The 16625-nt window shown below is 44.9% G+C and overlaps 2 protein-coding genes across 17 annotated transcripts; both read right to left on the minus strand.

The window, feature by feature from the left end:
- Window positions 1-2135: 2135 nt before the first annotated feature.
- THO7 (Tho complex subunit 7/Mft1p) lies at window positions 2136-6178 on the minus strand. Of its 2 annotated transcripts, none has more exons than XM_048680343.2 (3): window positions 5728-6178; window positions 3156-3806; window positions 2136-2531 (listed from the first exon to the last, which is right to left on the minus strand). In XM_048680343.2, the coding sequence occupies exons 2-3, from the start codon at window positions 3747-3749 to the stop codon at window positions 2397-2399; spliced, it is 729 nt and encodes a 242-aa protein (XP_048536300.1). In that variant the 5' UTR covers window positions 3750-3806; window positions 5728-6178; the 3' UTR covers window positions 2136-2396. The 2 variants fall into 2 exon arrangements, with proteins under 2 accessions (XP_048536300.1, XP_048536298.1); XM_048680341.2 differs by having other exon boundaries at window positions 3156-3790; window positions 5728-6168.
- Window positions 6179-7857: 1679 nt separating this feature from the next.
- On the minus strand, window positions 7858-15131 carry LOC125514954 (uncharacterized). 15 transcript variants are annotated; one of them, XR_007286687.2, is made up of 7 exons: window positions 14685-15130; window positions 14496-14592; window positions 14177-14295; window positions 13482-13571; window positions 12829-12997; window positions 12637-12745; window positions 7858-8162 (listed from the first exon to the last, which is right to left on the minus strand). XR_007286687.2 is itself a non-coding variant. In XM_048680336.2 (6 exons), the coding sequence occupies exons 1-6, from the start codon at window positions 14815-14817 to the stop codon at window positions 8078-8080; spliced, it is 876 nt and encodes a 291-aa protein (XP_048536293.1). In that variant the 5' UTR covers window positions 14818-15131; the 3' UTR covers window positions 7858-8077. The 15 variants fall into 15 exon arrangements, 7 of the variants coding, with proteins under 7 accessions (XP_048536293.1, XP_048536297.1, XP_048536294.1 ...); XR_007286686.2 differs by lacking the exon at window positions 7858-8162 and adding an exon at window positions 10880-11447 and having other exon boundaries at window positions 14685-15129; XM_048680336.2 differs by having other exon boundaries at window positions 12637-12997; window positions 14496-14583; window positions 14685-15131.
- Between the last annotated feature and the right edge of the window lie 1494 nt (window positions 15132-16625).

Below are 16625 nucleotides of genomic sequence, written 5' to 3' on the forward strand. Positions count from 1 at the left end.
TTTAATGGGGCATCTCCTTCGAGGGAGGAGGCAAGCCGGCTGCGGGGAGCCGGCCCTGTCTTGGGCCGACTGGGGGAGGCCTGGCCGCCTTCGGGTGTCTCTCTGCCTGAAGGGGCCCACCGCCCGTGAGCCGCGCTGACAGCCCGTCGTGGGTGGCATCAGGGTCAACATGGCAACAGTGCCGCGCCGGACGGGTCATGGCCACCCCGTACGGCGCACTGTGCCAGGCGTGCTCCGGGATTTGGGGGTGGCAGGCTTTACTGTAGCCACGCCCCGCCACATCGCCGTTATGTGGACGCAGACTTCGAGGATACGATCTTGACCGCTCTGTGGGGGCCGGCCTCTTGGAGTCGGCCTTCTCGTGGCCGGTTTCTTGGAGCCGGCCCTCCCACGGCTTTCTTCATGAGAACTAAAGCCGGGCCGCCTTCCGATAATCGGCCTGGGAAACAGCCGGCAAGGGGAAGGCGGCCCCACGTCTTGGATTCTTGAGGGCCGGATCGGCTCGTAATTTTTTCAAAAGAGCCAGGGGGAGCCGGCTAGACTACCCGTGGTCATTTACTCCGACAGCGGCTGCTTGGATATCGGTGGCCGAGATCACCCAATGATACGGACACAACGAGCGAGCCCGCCTCCGTGCGCGGAGGGCAAAAAGGGCAATGCATGCGTTGCGATTCTTTCATTTCCTTTTCATTTTTTATAGCTTCTTGTTGAGGTGTACTACGTTTCGTTGTCAATTGAATGTGTACAGTTTTATCTTTTTGATATATCGATGAATAACTTTGTTTTCGGATTGGGGGACTTTTTTTAGAGATAAATACATTCATGGTCACTATAGTTGCGACAGAAGCACGATACGGTCACCAAAGTCTAGAACACGCTCAATATGGTCAGTGAATACGATTTGACGTGAAAATACGATCACTATAGCACGTACACGATGGGTTTAACCAACTGTTGACCGCCACGTAGTCCGTTCTGATTTGGCCAATCTTGCATGGAGGGGTTTTCTATGAAAATCCAAAATTCCCCATCCTGAAATCCCTAACCCGCGTCTCCCCCCTCAAATCCCTAACCCTCTCACTCCTCTCGCTCTGCTCCGCCACCAACTTGGTTGTCATCACGGCCTTTGCGGCGGCTGCTCGGGTATAGGCGGCCGAGATCATACAATGACACGGAGACGACATACGAGCGAGTCCACCTCCATGCGTTGTGATTCTTTCATTTCTTTTTCATTTTTTATAGCTTCTTGGTGAGGTGTACCATCTTCGTTGCCAACTGAATGTGTACAGTTCTATCTTTTTGAGCTATCGATGAATAACTTGTTTTCAGATGGCGGAAACATTTTTTTTACCCTTTTAGGGCATTTCTAACCGATCCTCTATAACCGGTTAGTGAAGTATGTTTAGCTTTTTTACTCCACTAACCAGCACCTGGCCGATCCCCAATCTGGCCTAACGGAGTATAATTTTACTCCTTTCTAAATTTTTTACTATTTTTACTCTATGTTTTCTCCACCGAGTAAAGCAGCACATCTCTCCTCGGCTGCCTCTCCTTCCCCTCCCGCGCCACATCTTCGCCCCCACTGCCCAGATGGCGGAAACATTTTTTTTTACCCTCTTTTTTTTTACCCTCTTAGGGCATTTCTAACCGATCCTCTATAACCGGTTAGTGAAGTATGTTTAGCTTTTTTACTCCACTAACCAGCACCTGGCCGATCCCCAATCTGGCCTAACGGAGTATAATTTTACTCCTTTCTAAACTTTTTACTACTTTTACTCCATGTTTGCTCCACCGAGTAAAGCGACACATCTCTCCTCGGCTGCCTCTCCTTCCCCTCCCGCGCCGCATCTTCGCCCCCACTGCCCCTCCCCGCCGGCATCGGACGGCTGCCGGGGAAGCCTTGTAGGCCTCCGCCGATGTCCTCCACCACCTCCTCATCCCGCCGCCGGCCAAAAATCAAGGGGATCTGCAGCTGCTGTCGCCGTCACCGGATTTGGCGTTTTCGCCCACCGGCGGCTGCACCTTGTCATGGGTTAGACAAATTGCCAACATCTCAGTTCAGAGTTAGACAAATTCATCAGCCAGAGTTTCAGGCACTCCTTGACAGCCTGTTTTACCCCAGAAAGCATAGCAAATGCAGCACACTGTTGACTCCGCCGTTTTCGATAAATAATCACGCTGCAGTTCTAAATCTGGAGTACATATTACAGCAGAATGATTCTGCATCGCTATCATACAAGCACGGAATGGTTCGACGTCAAGTACAGCTTACAGTTCAAGATACCACAGCAACAACAACAAAAAGGGATCTCTTACAAAGAAACACCGCGCCCAGAAACTACCGAGGCATGCTTGAGCGTGCAGGGTAAGCAACTCGCTAGTGCTAGGATCGTTAATCAGTCTACAGCCATCGCATCCGAAGCACCGCCGCTGCCTTCCTCTATGCTCAACTTTGGCTCTTCAGTGGCTGCTCTCAGCTCATCTGCTATGTTCCTTTGCTCATCTTCGATCGAGATTTGCAATTCCTCCACCTGTAATAGGTACCACATTAGAGCAGGCAGAACCATATTCCGGACCCAGCCCCGAAAGAAAAATATGTAGCGGCTTAAAGCAAGACAGTAAAGCACACAATTGAATTCTAAAAATGAAGATAACTGCACTAAATTTTCAGTTTTGAAACTAAAATTAAATGGATGTACTGCTATCATTTGATTGAGAGGAAATGGCTGCATATCCTACACCTAAATGTTGGTGAGCACTGATGTAAAATTCAGTAATTGGTCATGTATAATAACCAGGTTGTTCCTTCCTAAAAATCATGCTGGATTGTGGAAAATATAGACAGGAGAAGTATGAAAACTGAGAGACGTTTGTTAGCTTCATGGAGCCACAGCTCCACTCCTAGAGACCTGCTAGATGACATCCATATCCAAAAGTAGTGTTATTGCAGTACTTTGCAGTGCTTTTTCCTGACATGGCTCCTAACTCGAGGTAGAAATGAATGGTATATATGGCTGGAGCAGCAGCTCCATGGTTCTACCAATGATTCATGATCAAACTTTAACCTTACCATAACTATTTGAACTGATATCCTATCTTACAGAGGAGGAAAATCATGATTCTGAAAGTAAAAGATAACATAACCATGAACTCACCACATGAAGAAGAAGAGCAAACTGCTTCTTCCTAAGCTCTAACGTCCTTGTACATGCTGCACTCTCGGCCTCCAAATTAGCTATCTCCTTCTCAAGATTAGCGATAAGTTTCTCGGTTTCTGACCGTGGAGGCTGCGAGGAAATCAGTTTTCTGATTGCTTCACACTCCTCTTTGTGCTGCCTCTCAATCTTGCTTTGCTCAAGTTGCTTTTTAAGATCCTCAATATCAGTCTGAGCTTGCAAGATTTGTCGCTGGATCTCAACCTGCAGCTCGTTGAAGCTCTCCTTTTCCCTGAGATTTGCATCAACTACAGCCTTGCTTTTTAGAAGAGGCAGCTCAAAAGTGTTTATTTCCTGCAGAAAGGCCTTGTACAGCCTCTCACAGTCACTTGTATTGTCTGCATCCTTCTCTACCTCGGTGGCGAAGGACATGAACTTCTTTTGGAGCTTCTTTAGGGGTGGTTCACCCCTGGTAGTTGTGGTCCTAGTCAGAAGCCGATGTTTGATAATCGCATCATCCTCATGTGGCCCAAATGCATAATGTGCAGACATGTCTTCACCCCTCCCGGCAACTCTCCTCCCTTTGGTAAGCATTTCAGAATTTGAGGGATCGACCAACTGAAATCAGCGCAGTGCTAAGAACAGAAGAAACTGTATTAATTATAAATCAATTAGCTCAACTGTTTTGAATTGGTGCGTCTGTATGAAAATGCACTTGAATGCTTGCATATCCGTAAACTATAGAACATCTACAAGGCTACAAATTTGACTAACCTATATCCATACATGTACATATGAACATTTGCTCTAACAGCACCTAGCAAGAATGCAAAAAGCACGTGTGTATCCAGGTAGGCTTGGCAATGGGCTGAAATACTATTTGAACCAAACACAACTAAAACAGCACATCTCAAGTTCATCCAAGAATCACTAGAATCAGGGCATTCGTTGTGGGCAACGGAAGGCAAGGCAGCAAGCGGAGTTCTTCACAACAACTACAAGATCAGCATGCTAATTCTAAGAAATTGCATCCATCCACACACACACAAAAAAAAATCCAAACATGCATTGATACATCAAAACCACAGATTGATTTTCACAGATAAGCATACATACAATATCCATCACGCATGCTTGCATACATATATAACAAGTTCACTTCACATAGACACAGACCCATCCGCACTCTGTACCTTGGGAGTACGACCTGGACGACGGTGTTTTGAGGGATGGAGGCTGGCCTGGACACTGGACGTCGAGGCGGGATTGAGGCAGAGGAACAATGGGGCGACTGGGACAACGACCAGGATGGCGGTCGTCCGGCTCCACAGCCTAACCTCCCCGGGCGCACTAGCTGCAGAATGAGGTGACGCTTGGGTACGGGGCGACGGCGGGATGTGATGGAGCTTGGGGACAGGGCGAGCTCAGGCCGGCAGAGGGGCAAGTGTAGCTTCACTACGGAGTGATCTCGGGGTGGCGGCCCGCTAACCCTATCTTCTGCCGCTCACCACGGTGCTGCAGGGAAAATGATTCGGGGGAAGAGAACAGGACTATAACGTACCCCAGAAACTACAAAGATTTCAAAAACCTCATCCAACAAAAAAATCCAAGAGAAACGGAAGTACAAAACAACTCCTGGGTTTAATAAACAAATTTTTAAATGTCAAAATGGCGAAAAATATGCATGTGTCCTTTTGGGTGTCTGCAAATTCTCATGGGAGAAACACAAATATTGGTTCGGCTGTGGCTTAAAACTAAACAGAAAGCAGCTGTGGGAAAGTAGATGTGGGTTGTGTGCTGTGAGGAAGCTGTAAACCCATTTGGTAACTAGCTGTCTGAACTGTGGTTGTGGGACTGAATACACTAAATACTTGAGAGATTGTTTAGATGCTGTTCAACAATAAGGATCTCAGTAAATGTTGTCTTAGCTGCAAATGATCATGTTATAACTTATAGGTAAATTAACAGACTACCAAGTTTATTTTGTTCATATATTTTTGGAGTAATTAACACCATGAATTGCGCATACTCTTTCTTCAATAAGTCCCACGCTTTTCAATTGCTTCTTCCTAAATGTTTTCTAGGTCCTGGCAAAAATCTTCTCCCCAAATTTTATGTAACCTCTCCGGTTCAACATCCCAAAGGCCTATTATGAACATAAACCTCCTCTTTGCATAACTCACAAGAAACAGTTTGTGTGTTGTTCATCCCAAATTGCCTTTTCCATCTATTTCACAACAAAATACTAGTACCATATAAGGACAAATTGCCACAAAAACATTGCAAGCACTTTGCCTCCACACAAATTTTACATTTCAACTTACACACAACCAACTACAATTTGCAACTAATTCAGCACACACAAATTCTAAAAATACCGCGATTCTGCGGTGCATACATAATACGTACATGAGGAGGAGGAAGAAAACAAGTCATTCAGACAGGTCAAATCAGTGCAGGGGTACAGTCAAAGCAAAGTTTCTCCAGAGGCGTGCAGATAAGATCACTAGAACAGATTTGAGAAAAAAATGCAGCTAGTATGAACCAGAGGGGAGCGAGAGAGGAGTAGTACCGTGCGGAGCAGGCTCGGAGATGGGGAGGGCGCAGCTTGGCGGCGACTGGCGGGCGAGGGCGGCTCGCAACTGCGGCCGACGAGGGAGGCGGGCGCGGCCGGTGGTCCGTCCGACTAGCTTGGCGGCGGAGAACAGTCGCGTGGCACAGCTCGAGCGGCGGGTCAGGTACGCGGGAAGGAGGAGAAGGAGACGGGACGACGGCGGAGGCGGCCAGCGGCCGGCGGCGGCGCTAACCCTAGGAGAATCGCCGAGAGGGGATGGGGGAGACGGACTGGCGCGTGTGAGACGGGGCCGGCCCTACCGCTTCGTTATTTCTGAGTGGCAGGAGGTGGGTAATTTCATCCCAACTTCGGGGGTAAGACAGCCTCAAGCCGAACAGGCCGCTGCTTCCCGTTCTCCTCGCCGCCGGCGGCCGGCGTCATGCTCCTCCTCCGGTGCGGCATCCTCGCCCAGGTCCTCTCGCCTCGCTCCGCATCTCCCGTAACCCAGCTCCGCCGCGGCGCCCGTCGCCGCCCCGAGCTCCTCTGGCTTCGCCGTGGAGGACTACCTGGTCGCCCGAGCGCAGGCGCGCAAGGCCTCCGCCAAGCTCTCCCACCTCAGGGCCCCTTCCAACCCCGACGCCGTGCTCTCCTTCCTCGGCCTCTCCGGCGCCGACGTCGCGGCCCTCGTGGCCAAGCACCCGGTCTTCCTCTGCGCCAGAGCGGAGGGGACCCTGGCCCCCGTCGGCGCCGGCCTCTCGCGTCCCGAGATTGCGCGCCTCGTGTCGATCACCTGGGCCTATTCGGGTCCTCCGAGGACCTCTTCCGTGCGCTCAAGCGTGGCTCCTGCCTTCTCTCGGCCGACCTCGAGAGACGCGGGCGGTCAAGCCCAACGCCGCCTTCCTGCAGGACTGCGGGCTAGGTGCTTGCGCCATTGCCAGGCTGTGCAGCGCCGTGCCATGGATGCTCAGCGCCAATCCGGAGTGTCCGGGCGATGGCGGCCTGCGCCGAGAGCGTAGGTGTGCCGTGTGCCCCGTGGCTCTAAGATGTTCAAGCACGCGGTGCAGGCCGTCGCGTTCCTCGGCGATGAGAAGATCACAGCCAAAGTGGAGTACTTGAATAACACGTTCCGGTGGTCGGATGCCGAGGTGGGCATCGCTGCGTCTAAGGCTCCGTTTGTGCTCAGGAAGTCGATGGAATCGCTGCAGAAAAGGTCCGAGTTCCTTATCTCTGAGGTGGGCTTGGCACCGGCGTACACTGCTCCTCGGTCGATAATGCTCAATTATAGCCTGGAGGGCTGGCCACCAGCCACGGTACTACATTCTAAAGTTTCTCAAGGCAAATGGATTGCTAGAGTTCAGCCCGAGCTACTTTACCACAGTGCGAATGACCAAGAATGTTTTCGAGGAGAGGTTCATACGCCCTTACAAGGAAGCTGTGCCGCACCTTGCTGAAGACTATGAGGCCGCTTGCACAGGGGAATTGCCGACTCATTTCAAATTTCATGAACCAGTAACAGGCTATGACAATTGGAAAACTGCGTATGGCGCAACAAAGTTTTCACTCTGCGTGGTAAGCTGGCAATTCTGTTTTGGCGGCAGCGAAGAAAGCATCGCCTGCAAATCTCTGAATATGAAACCGTTCAGGAATATATTTGTGTTTCGGACTTGTGCTTACTATCATGGAACTGGATGTACGGGTGGACCAATTTTATGTGAAACCAGGATCCAGAGAACAGGAAAGCAAAACAACCAGCCTTCATTGTTTTCAATTGAAAATAGTAGATTGATCTGCTTTCGTGCCAAATTTTATCTAGCATGTTCCATTTTCATTTCATCGTCTTTTTTGTTCCATTGTATGTCAGTTAGTACTAAAATTGTAGTTCAGTATTTGATATTTAGGTTGTGCTTAGAAAATATACTATATTTCTGTTGGGTGCATTTTTATTTTTGCCTTTTGATTTTCTTCCTGTATTATTTCTGTTCCTAAATTCTGTAGTTGACCTTACTTTTGCTGGGATACTTTTAATTGTGAAAACCTGAGCTATCTTGGACTAAAGCATGATAAAAAAAATGAAATAGTCTTATCATTTGTATCTGTCCTAAAGCACCAAAACTAAACCAATGGAGAGGAAATGAACGAGTCTTATCATATCTCTATACTGTTCAGTCCTTGCATATGTGAAATTGTATCCATTCATGCATATTTTGGCAGAAAACTTGTAGTTTCAAAGTTCAACTTCATAAATCTACAAAATTCAGCCCAGTTTGTTGATTTGAGCTGAGCCAATACTTCGCACGACGCTGGCACTTTAAGCATGTTGTCCACCCCATACGTAGCAAATTGATGTGTCTAGTGAAGTAACTCCGTGTTAGATTGTGCTAATGATGCAAGAGCGGTAACTATCCACTCCACCGTTCCATACCATTCTTTTGAGATTGATGAGTCGTTTTCCCCTGTTAAAACGCAGGAAAGATGTATATTAGAGCTAAGGGAGTGAGATCAGGCCATTCAGCTAATGTACTGAAAGTATCAGTGAGTGATGAATCTGCACACTTGATATCTTTATGTTCTCAAATGGCCATTACAGTTTTGAGTGCAATGCCCTACTTTATCTTTCCAAGAAAGAAGACCCTCAGTTTGGCCATGGATATGATATGGGAGAGTTTCATTTGAAAAAAATATCAGAAAATTTCCCTTTGAAGGATGATTTTGGACTGAATGACTTACTGGCTGCAGTTCTAGGGACAAGTGGTCTTAAAACTTAACAATGCAGTAATAGCATTATTGTAGATGGTCTACCATTTCAAAATTCTATGGCTGCTAAAAACAAAACCTCCTTATGTTTGCATCAAACAAATGCTTCACACATTCTTGTTTATTTATTTTACTCTGTCGATGAAGCCAGGCAGGTCTCGCACTGCAGATACGGCTACTTGTTTGGTTTCCTTGGAATTCTTGGTCTCCTGTTGCCTCTGCATGTGGCGGGGCATGGTGGGGTTCGGTTTCAGCTGGACGAGGGGCTCTTTAGCCAGGTGCATTTGGTTCTCCTTGGGGATTTATAACAAGGGAAGACCCCACCCACAAACACACGCACATTTTCTATCATCGAGAAAGCATTTTATCCAATCAGCAATAAATCAATGGAGATGTGCCCTCAGTTTGCTGCCGCACATTTTCGTGTTTGGTGTACTGCACATTGTTTTAATTATCTTGAATAATCAACCAAGTAGATGCCCTGCAAATACATTTTAGATTAGTGGTTTCATGTCTTGGTCTCATTGTTCTTTGTATGTCCCTGTGAAATTGGACATGGCTTGCTATGTTCTACTTACTACTGAATCAGATGTTATTCCAATTCAATCAATTAGGAATAGACATGTTCATATTTTTTCGGTTTAATATATTTGGTAGCAGTCACATCGTTATGTGATTGAGCTATAGGGCAGTCGGGAGTGCTAATCTTCACATCCTAGAGGGATACTGAGGTTTTGTTCTCATAGTAAAGTTTGGAGTAGGACCACAGGATTTTTTTTTGAAATGGTTTTTTTTTTTGAAACGGAGACTGCAGGATATTGATCAGTGACGAAACCAGTCTTAATTAGTAACACGGGATCCAATTTACGCATTGTATTATTTTTTTGAATTATTTCTTCATGCAATCAAGCAGTAATCATGGAAACTAGAATTCTGGAGCTTAACTTATCCTGCTTTTGGTGTCATACTAGTGGTTGGGGCGTGCCATTGGCACGCCTCCTGAGCGTTTATGTGCGCACTTATTTAGCTTACGCACATTCGCGGGTCTAGGTTGATCATTGATGACAAAGAGAGTTCCAAAGCAGCGACAGGTTGAGGTGAAATAGATAGATAAACGAATTAGATTATGGAATCAGTTCTGAATACTGTAACTTTGTAACCATGTTTGCAATTAAATTTTCAGACAAATGTGATGATGACCATATAATCAGACACCATACTTGTTTCTCTGCGTCACACTCATAAATCTCACTACGCAATACTCTATCTGTCAATCCAAAATAGGTTTAGGGGTCATCAGGTTTATATTCAGAGAAGAACACCCAATAAGAGATGTTATTTGCAAAATAAAGATTATTTACCACTAGATGCATGATGGGTTTTGCACCATTCATTCATATTATGTAAGCAAGCCTTGATTTGATTTATAACCAAGCTAGGACCCTAAATGACAGCACCTAAAATCGGCCTAGTGATCTGTTGAGACAGTTATTTTGGGACGGAGGCTACAACTCATGGGCTAGTGATCTGTTGTAGTCACTATAAATACAAGTCATCCTAGTTTGTAAGCTTCATAGAAAGTCCAACGAAATGCAGGTGATCCTATGAGATCCAGAACAACATCGTTTGGTGAGACTGATGCATCGATTGCACAGTAGTGTATCTACCACAGATAAATGGGTGTCTAACAACATGATATTTTCTTTTTTATCAGCAGTTTGCAGTCTTGTTCACCAAGACCTGCCATAGCGTGAGTAATTTCAGTTGATTCAGCTTGTTGTTCCAAGCAATGAATATAAAAGTATGCTGACTGACGGTTGATTTACTTGCAGGAGCTTGTAGGCGTGAAAAAGAGGGGCTCGCTTCTAAAATACAGCACCTAAAATCGGTGTGTACTCTTTCTGTCAAACCCCATATCTACATTCTGGCTCTGTGTGTGTCCTAAAAAGTTTCAAGCTGACATTGTGGTATTTGCTTCAAGGACATAAAGGAAATCAGGCCTGCTCTTTAGGAAGAGAGGGCAAGTTCAGTAACAGAGCAAGCTGGGCAGGCACAAGAGCATGTACTCAAGACTGACGATGCACAGATGGAAAAATAAACTATACTGCAAGCATGAAATATGTGATACCTGATTAGAACCAAATCTGTGCTCATGGATGTTCGACTTAGTACAATGGAACACACAGAAAAGTTTGTGAATACATACTATATATGACTTGCAAATCACACTTGCTGGACACATAGCGGTATATCAGTATCAGCAAACTGAAGTGAATTCACCAAGTTTATACATTGCCTTCACATCATTACTCAAATAAATCCTACAGTACATAGTCTCGCAATATACATCATTCTATTTTGCCGAATATTTCATTTCAATTGGAAGGAAAAATTGATTGAGAAATTTGATCTGAAATAAATAGCAATCAACTATGGTGCTCAAGCAATAGTCATCTTAAAATCCCAAAAATAAAAGAACTCATTAAGCAATCTGACCACGCCCTCAATGAGCGGGGAACTTGCACCTGCAGTCTGCAGAGGAGAAGAGATCAAACAATCCATATGGGCATACCATCGAGTAGATGGTGCGCGGAAAATGTTGTTGGATTCGAGGTTCTTTTAAGCTTAGAATTATTCGAATCACAATTGACTGTAGTATTTGGACTCTATCAGTATCAATTGCTTGTGATAGGTGTCTGATATACATGACCAGTTGCTAGCTTCCCTTTCAACTCTCAGTTTCAACACACAATAATTCTTCCTAAGTCCCTTGCAGTTTGGTGTCCCATATTCTAGACCGTGCTACCTCTGTTTTGGTAAGAACTTGTGCATCCGCATATTGTTCCATTGCAATCAGTCGCACATCTTAGGAACAACATGTCATGGATCTTATTTCCATTATCATCTCAATTCTTCATCACTCCAGAATGAGCGTGAGTAGATTCAGTGAGTATGTTGCTTATAAGTGGTAAAGAAGACTCCATCTGTAAAATAATATAAGACTTTTTAGATCACTACTTTAATGATCTAAAAGATCTTATATATTACCTCACACAGGGAGTATGAGTTTGCCAAGCACCTAGAAGAGATCATAGATAACCATAGGAAACTATTATGGGTTTCCAGTTTCTTCGAAAGTGGGAAACTTCAGGACACAGTTCCTGAGGAATTCCATAACTATTTAACCATACTTTATCTACAGGCGAAACAGGAATCTATGTGTTTTCTAAATCAATCAGTCAATGACAAGCTGCTTAGGGCACCTAGATGCCTAACATTGAAGACTATGACAACTCAGAATAGCTATGACCAGAACGAAGATGATCTGGAAGCATTATGTAATCCAATAAGAAACTTCCTTCAAGCGGAAAGTATTGTTATTGGAAATAAGGAATGTTCAGCCATCATCTCTGACCGTAAGTACAGGCCTGCAGTTTGTATTTGAATTGTCATGATATTTGAAGCAGCAGAGCACTTTTCAATCAATTACGAGAGGCATTCGCTTCTCTGATCTTCATCCCACCAATGCGTTGTACGACTCTCCACCCCCTTTTCCTCCCTCATGAAATCCTAATTTCCCGCAATGAAATTCGATTTCGAGTTCTATTAGATACTGGTAGGAGAAGAACCCGACTAGGCATTCTTAAAAAAAGAGGGGAAGTTTCAGCTCCACTGTCTATTATGTGGTTAAGGAGGCTGATGGATGCACCCCAAGTGAAACTAATTTACATGACCACCCAGTTCCACTAAGATTGATTAAACAGTGGGGAAATGCTATGGGTATCCCTAGTTCCTTCTTGACACCTGTCCTCATGATGAGTAGGAATGTACTTCTGCACACATGTTATTCCTACCTTTTTGTTATCTATCTAATGCTTGACTGGTGAGTTGGTGAATCCTTGACTGTTTGTAAGATATTGTATACCCTGAATCAAACCGGTGCTGCTGTTTTACTAAAAGTTATTATCCCTATGCGAAGGGCACGTGCTCTACTGGCTAAATCTAAAGTAAGGCTTTTCTGTACATTCTCTTGCCTGTTTTTAGCTCCAGTCATCAATCTTTTTTGCAACACTCACCCTCTGCTGTTACCTCATTATTTTCATGATTCCTTATTCTGTGATACTGTTCTTCAAACTGAACTTATAGAAGCTCAAACCAGTTCCGAAAGAGAACCTTGAAATTTCTTCACTGAATGAGTTGGGCCCATTCCGTCGAAGAACTTGAATCACACGCCTGCACAACTCTTCTATTTCATGGGTAAAGTATTGCATGAACGCGCAACCTGCATGAACGCACAATTGACAATCAGTGTCATACTTCTGATTGTATTGAAAATGAACATTGTAATAGTAAAGTATTGCTCGCCTCCTGCCATGAGGAAACATGGTTCTACAAACGACTTTTAATTCTTGCTCTTGTGGCATCATCAAACTCTTTCTTAACAATGCAGCCCAATGTAGAAAACTCATTGAATAAATCCACAAAGAAAGATATACCAGACATTCCCTTTCTGAAAAAGACAACAAAGATTCATCTATGGAACTAAGGTTAGAACATCAGTTTCCATAGCTGAAATACCAAGTTAGTTTCAGAGAAACAACACAGTTTAATATTAATAATATATCATGTAATTACTCATCCGTGTTTTCCGTAACAAATACAATATCCTGCTAGAACAACTACCCTGGAAATTGTGGTTGAATCGGAAAGCCTTGTACGTGCTCAATATCACCATGCATTCAGAACATGACACCAACCAAATTGTCTGACCATGGAGAGTTCAAGCAGTAATGAATTATCATTGGGTGAAAAAAGTTCTAAAAAATGTGCGTAAACTGAAGAAGCATATACCATCTTGGGGAGCCTCTTCCTATGCTTGGCATTCTATTAGTGCAGTAGATGCTCCCACCCGGCGCGCGCGCGCGCACACACACACACACACAAGAGAAGGAATCAAGAAATACCCAAGGCAACAAATGGATATCAAAGAGAAAAACCAGAAGAAGGCGAGAAGAAACCTTGTGCGTCGCTTCCTCTTGTAGCCGTTCCTGGGGGCGGTGACCATGAAAATGTAGCAGGGGGCGGGGCTTCCAGGGAGAGTGGGATGGCTACATTTAAAAATAGAGAAGATGTACCAGTACTTTGTTCTAAGTAAAAGGTATTCAGGCGTGAAAATTAGCCCTGATTTGAAGTGCCTTTTCATGTCAGATGTTACTCTGATTAAATAATCACCATGCATAGTAAGCATTTCGCAATTTCTTCACTAATAATGGGTGCAATATAAGAAGCAATATACTCCAAGGCACATACAGTTTGATGCAAGATGCATGGCTGAGAGCCTGAGACAGATGGATTAGAAAAAGATTGGAATTAATGGATGCAGGTACTACACAGTTTTATATGCTGACAATTATGCACAATGTAATGAATTGTCAACAAACATCGAGAGGTCTTCTGGTGTTACTAATTTTCAATGAGGTCATCCACGTTTTCAGCGGCATAAACATTCATTGGGATCTACTAAAGAAATCCATGACACATACTGAACCCCAGTATTCACCCCAAAAGCATGACTTGGACAATTGGACATGGATTGTAACAACATGAACGACCCCCCAAATTAAGAGACAGCTTCACTGAAGCAACGCTAGCTGTGACGTAATCTATAAGGTGTCGAGGGGGCTAGTGATTGATGCACACCTATTTAACTCACCTAGCATTTTGATAAGTTCACCCAAGAGATCATTGAGCAGGACACGCTTATGCTTCTGCCTCTTGGATTTGTGGATTTTCCTTGGTGCTTTCTTCTTGCACTTGCCATCGGTGACATGCCTGCGAATTGAAAGCTACTACATCAGCAACAATGGAACACAGGCACAGCTCTCTTGCACAGTAGGTACGGTACACATTATGTTCATGCTAACAACATCTGCTATTGAGATGCTTAAATCACACTTCATGTTTCTATTTTCTAAATTAAAATAGACATCGGTACAGCAGAAAAGAAACACACAAATAGGTAGCCAAATTACCTCACAAAGCTATTAGCAAGGTAGTAGCAAAATCCTGAGCTCCATCCAGTTCTTGCTTCGTTTCCACTATGGCAAGCACTCCCTGCCGCTGAAATTGCTGATGAATATGACAGTGAAAAAACAGGGGAATTGACCCAAGGAAGTATCCAGACTGTGTGCTGTTCATTGGGAGGCGGCTGACTAACTAACTATTGATGGAGTGGAAGAAGACCGGTGGCTTTCGAGCGGTGGTGCAGCCTGCTGTTGAGAAAGCCTGTTGATGGAGTGGAAGAGGACGGCGGTCCGGCCCTGCTACACCACCTCTTCTCTCTCTCCCTCTCATCTTCTCACCCCTCGCTCCTCCCCAGACACCCCCACACTCTCCTCCTCCTCCCCCGTCTCATCCACCCCTCCTCGTCCCGGATCCTGCCGGATCCGAGGCTTGTGGGCGCGGAGGCGAGCTTCTCCGGCGCCGGCGCCGGCGGTGGCAGCAGCGGGAGAGGAGGCGGGGGTCGTGGGGGAGACACGCGGGCTAGGTCACGGGCATCGGCGGCGGCGGTAGGACAGGAGGCGGGGGTCGCGGGGAAGACGCGCGGTAGCCAACGCGTTTTTCTTTGTCGGTACCTGTGATGACGTGGATAGCAGAACGAGGCGCCCATGCCGCGACTGTTAATGGGTTTAATGCTTTGATAATGGACTAAGGGGTTCAGAAGTCCTAGAACTTTTTCTAGTCCCAGTGACTAATTAAAAAAGACTCTCTAGTAGAGTTTTTTTCTAGTCTCTGTAGAAAAAGTCTCTTCTGTTTGGTTTCTAGGGACTTTTTAAGGACTTTTTTTAGTCTCTGAGACTAAAAAGTCCCTAAACCAAACACCCCCTAACAAATTGGGCTCACTATCCTCCTGTTCATTCAGTAGCCAGATTTTTATTTAGTCTGACTGTATATAAAGAACCAGCTATGTATATCTCTGTTCCAGTAGTTATGACAAATGCTGCATGTAAAGAAGTGTTTAAAGTAAAGTGTCAAGATAATCCGGAAGGGAAACTTTTATCTTATTAGTGTATGTTTCAAAAAGAGTTGCAGTGCATTTTTGTGATCTTTGGGAACACATTTATTGAGTTGTTTTGATGGACATTAACATTTTTTATGGACAATGGGTCATATATTGTATAAAAATATATTAAACTATTGACCAGAAACACTGAAGTCAGAGATTACAAGACTGCTTTTGTAGTTTCTAAAAAGATGGAAGATCCCTCGATTTGAACGGTATTTGTTATAGAATGACCCAAGTTGAAGTTCAATAATAAGGCCAGTTGGCCATTGATCTGTTCATACTGGTACCTCAGAACCCCACTTTTTAACTCAGCAATGGATAAGTGATTCAGTGTGGTAAAAACAGATTGACCATTTACATATGCGTGTCTGCATAACCAGAGTTCTTTCACTTTCTCAGAGAATTGATTGTTGCATGAATGTGCTACAGATCATCAAAGCTGCCACAGGAGTAGAAGAGCAAAGAATTGTGACCTGGATGAAAACTCATCAGTCTATGCCCCTATGAAGCTGATGACATTCTGTATCATTTGCCTGTGCACCCCGGTTAGTGACCGGACAAAAGAGAGAAGAAAAAAAAATGACTCAACCAGACCTCTCATATCATCCCTATACGCTCTGGCTGTTCGCGAACCCTCATATTGAAGACAAGTGTAGGAAGGATATAAGGCCTCGCGGACGCGCCGTGTCAAACTGCCACGTAGAACGCGTCCCACCCCGGATCACCTTTTTTCTTTCTTTATTCTTTCTTTTCTTCTCTCTCTTCATCTCCATCAATCACGTGTAGTAGCTTTATTAAGGAATTATCATACGATCCCGTTGACTAGCAACAAGGAAATCTGGGTTACATCTAGCCAACTTTCAGTCCCATCAAGTGAACAAGCATGTCGAGCATAATGATGGGCTGGCATATTCGCCTCCCTACCGGCATGGGTAACCAAGAGAGAGAGAGAGGGGCAAAACTAGCTTCGATCTCCTCCAATTCTGTTAAGATAGTTGCTGCAATCGATCTTGTATTACTGCGCGACTTTCATAGATTGACCAACTTCAAGTTGTCAATCTCCATTACCACATGTGAATAACCACGAAGTTGAGCA

This window comes from Triticum urartu, chromosome 6A (genome assembly GCF_056163025.1).
Source record: "Triticum urartu cultivar PI428250 chromosome 6A, HENAU_Tu73, whole genome shotgun sequence".
Taxonomy (NCBI): Eukaryota; Viridiplantae; Streptophyta; class Magnoliopsida; order Poales; family Poaceae; genus Triticum; species Triticum urartu.

What these genes read in the sequence shown, in the direction of transcription:
- THO7 (XM_048680343.2), bottom strand. Translation starts at nt 3,749, where the DNA reads ATGCTTACCAAAGGGAGGAGAGTTGCCGGGAGGGGTGAAGACATGTCT. An exon ending in TTGCTCTTCTTCTTCATGTG is followed by an intron (nt 2,532 to 3,155) that starts GTGAGTTCATGG and finishes TACCTATTACAG; the next exon opens with GTGGAGGAATTGCAAATCTC.
- LOC125514954 (XM_048680335.2), bottom strand. Translation starts at nt 14,817, where the DNA reads ATGAGAGGGAGAGAGAGAAGAGGTGGTGTAGCAGGGCCGGACCGCCGT. An exon ending in CTTGCTAATAGCTTTGTGAG is followed by an intron (nt 14,296 to 14,495) that starts GTAATTTGGCTA and finishes TTCAATTCGCAG; the next exon opens with GCATGTCACCGATGGCAAGT. An exon ending in TGAACTTATCAAAATGCTAG is followed by an intron (nt 13,572 to 14,176) that starts GTGAGTTAAATA and finishes TTTTAAATGTAG; the next exon opens with CCATCCCACTCTCCCTGGAA.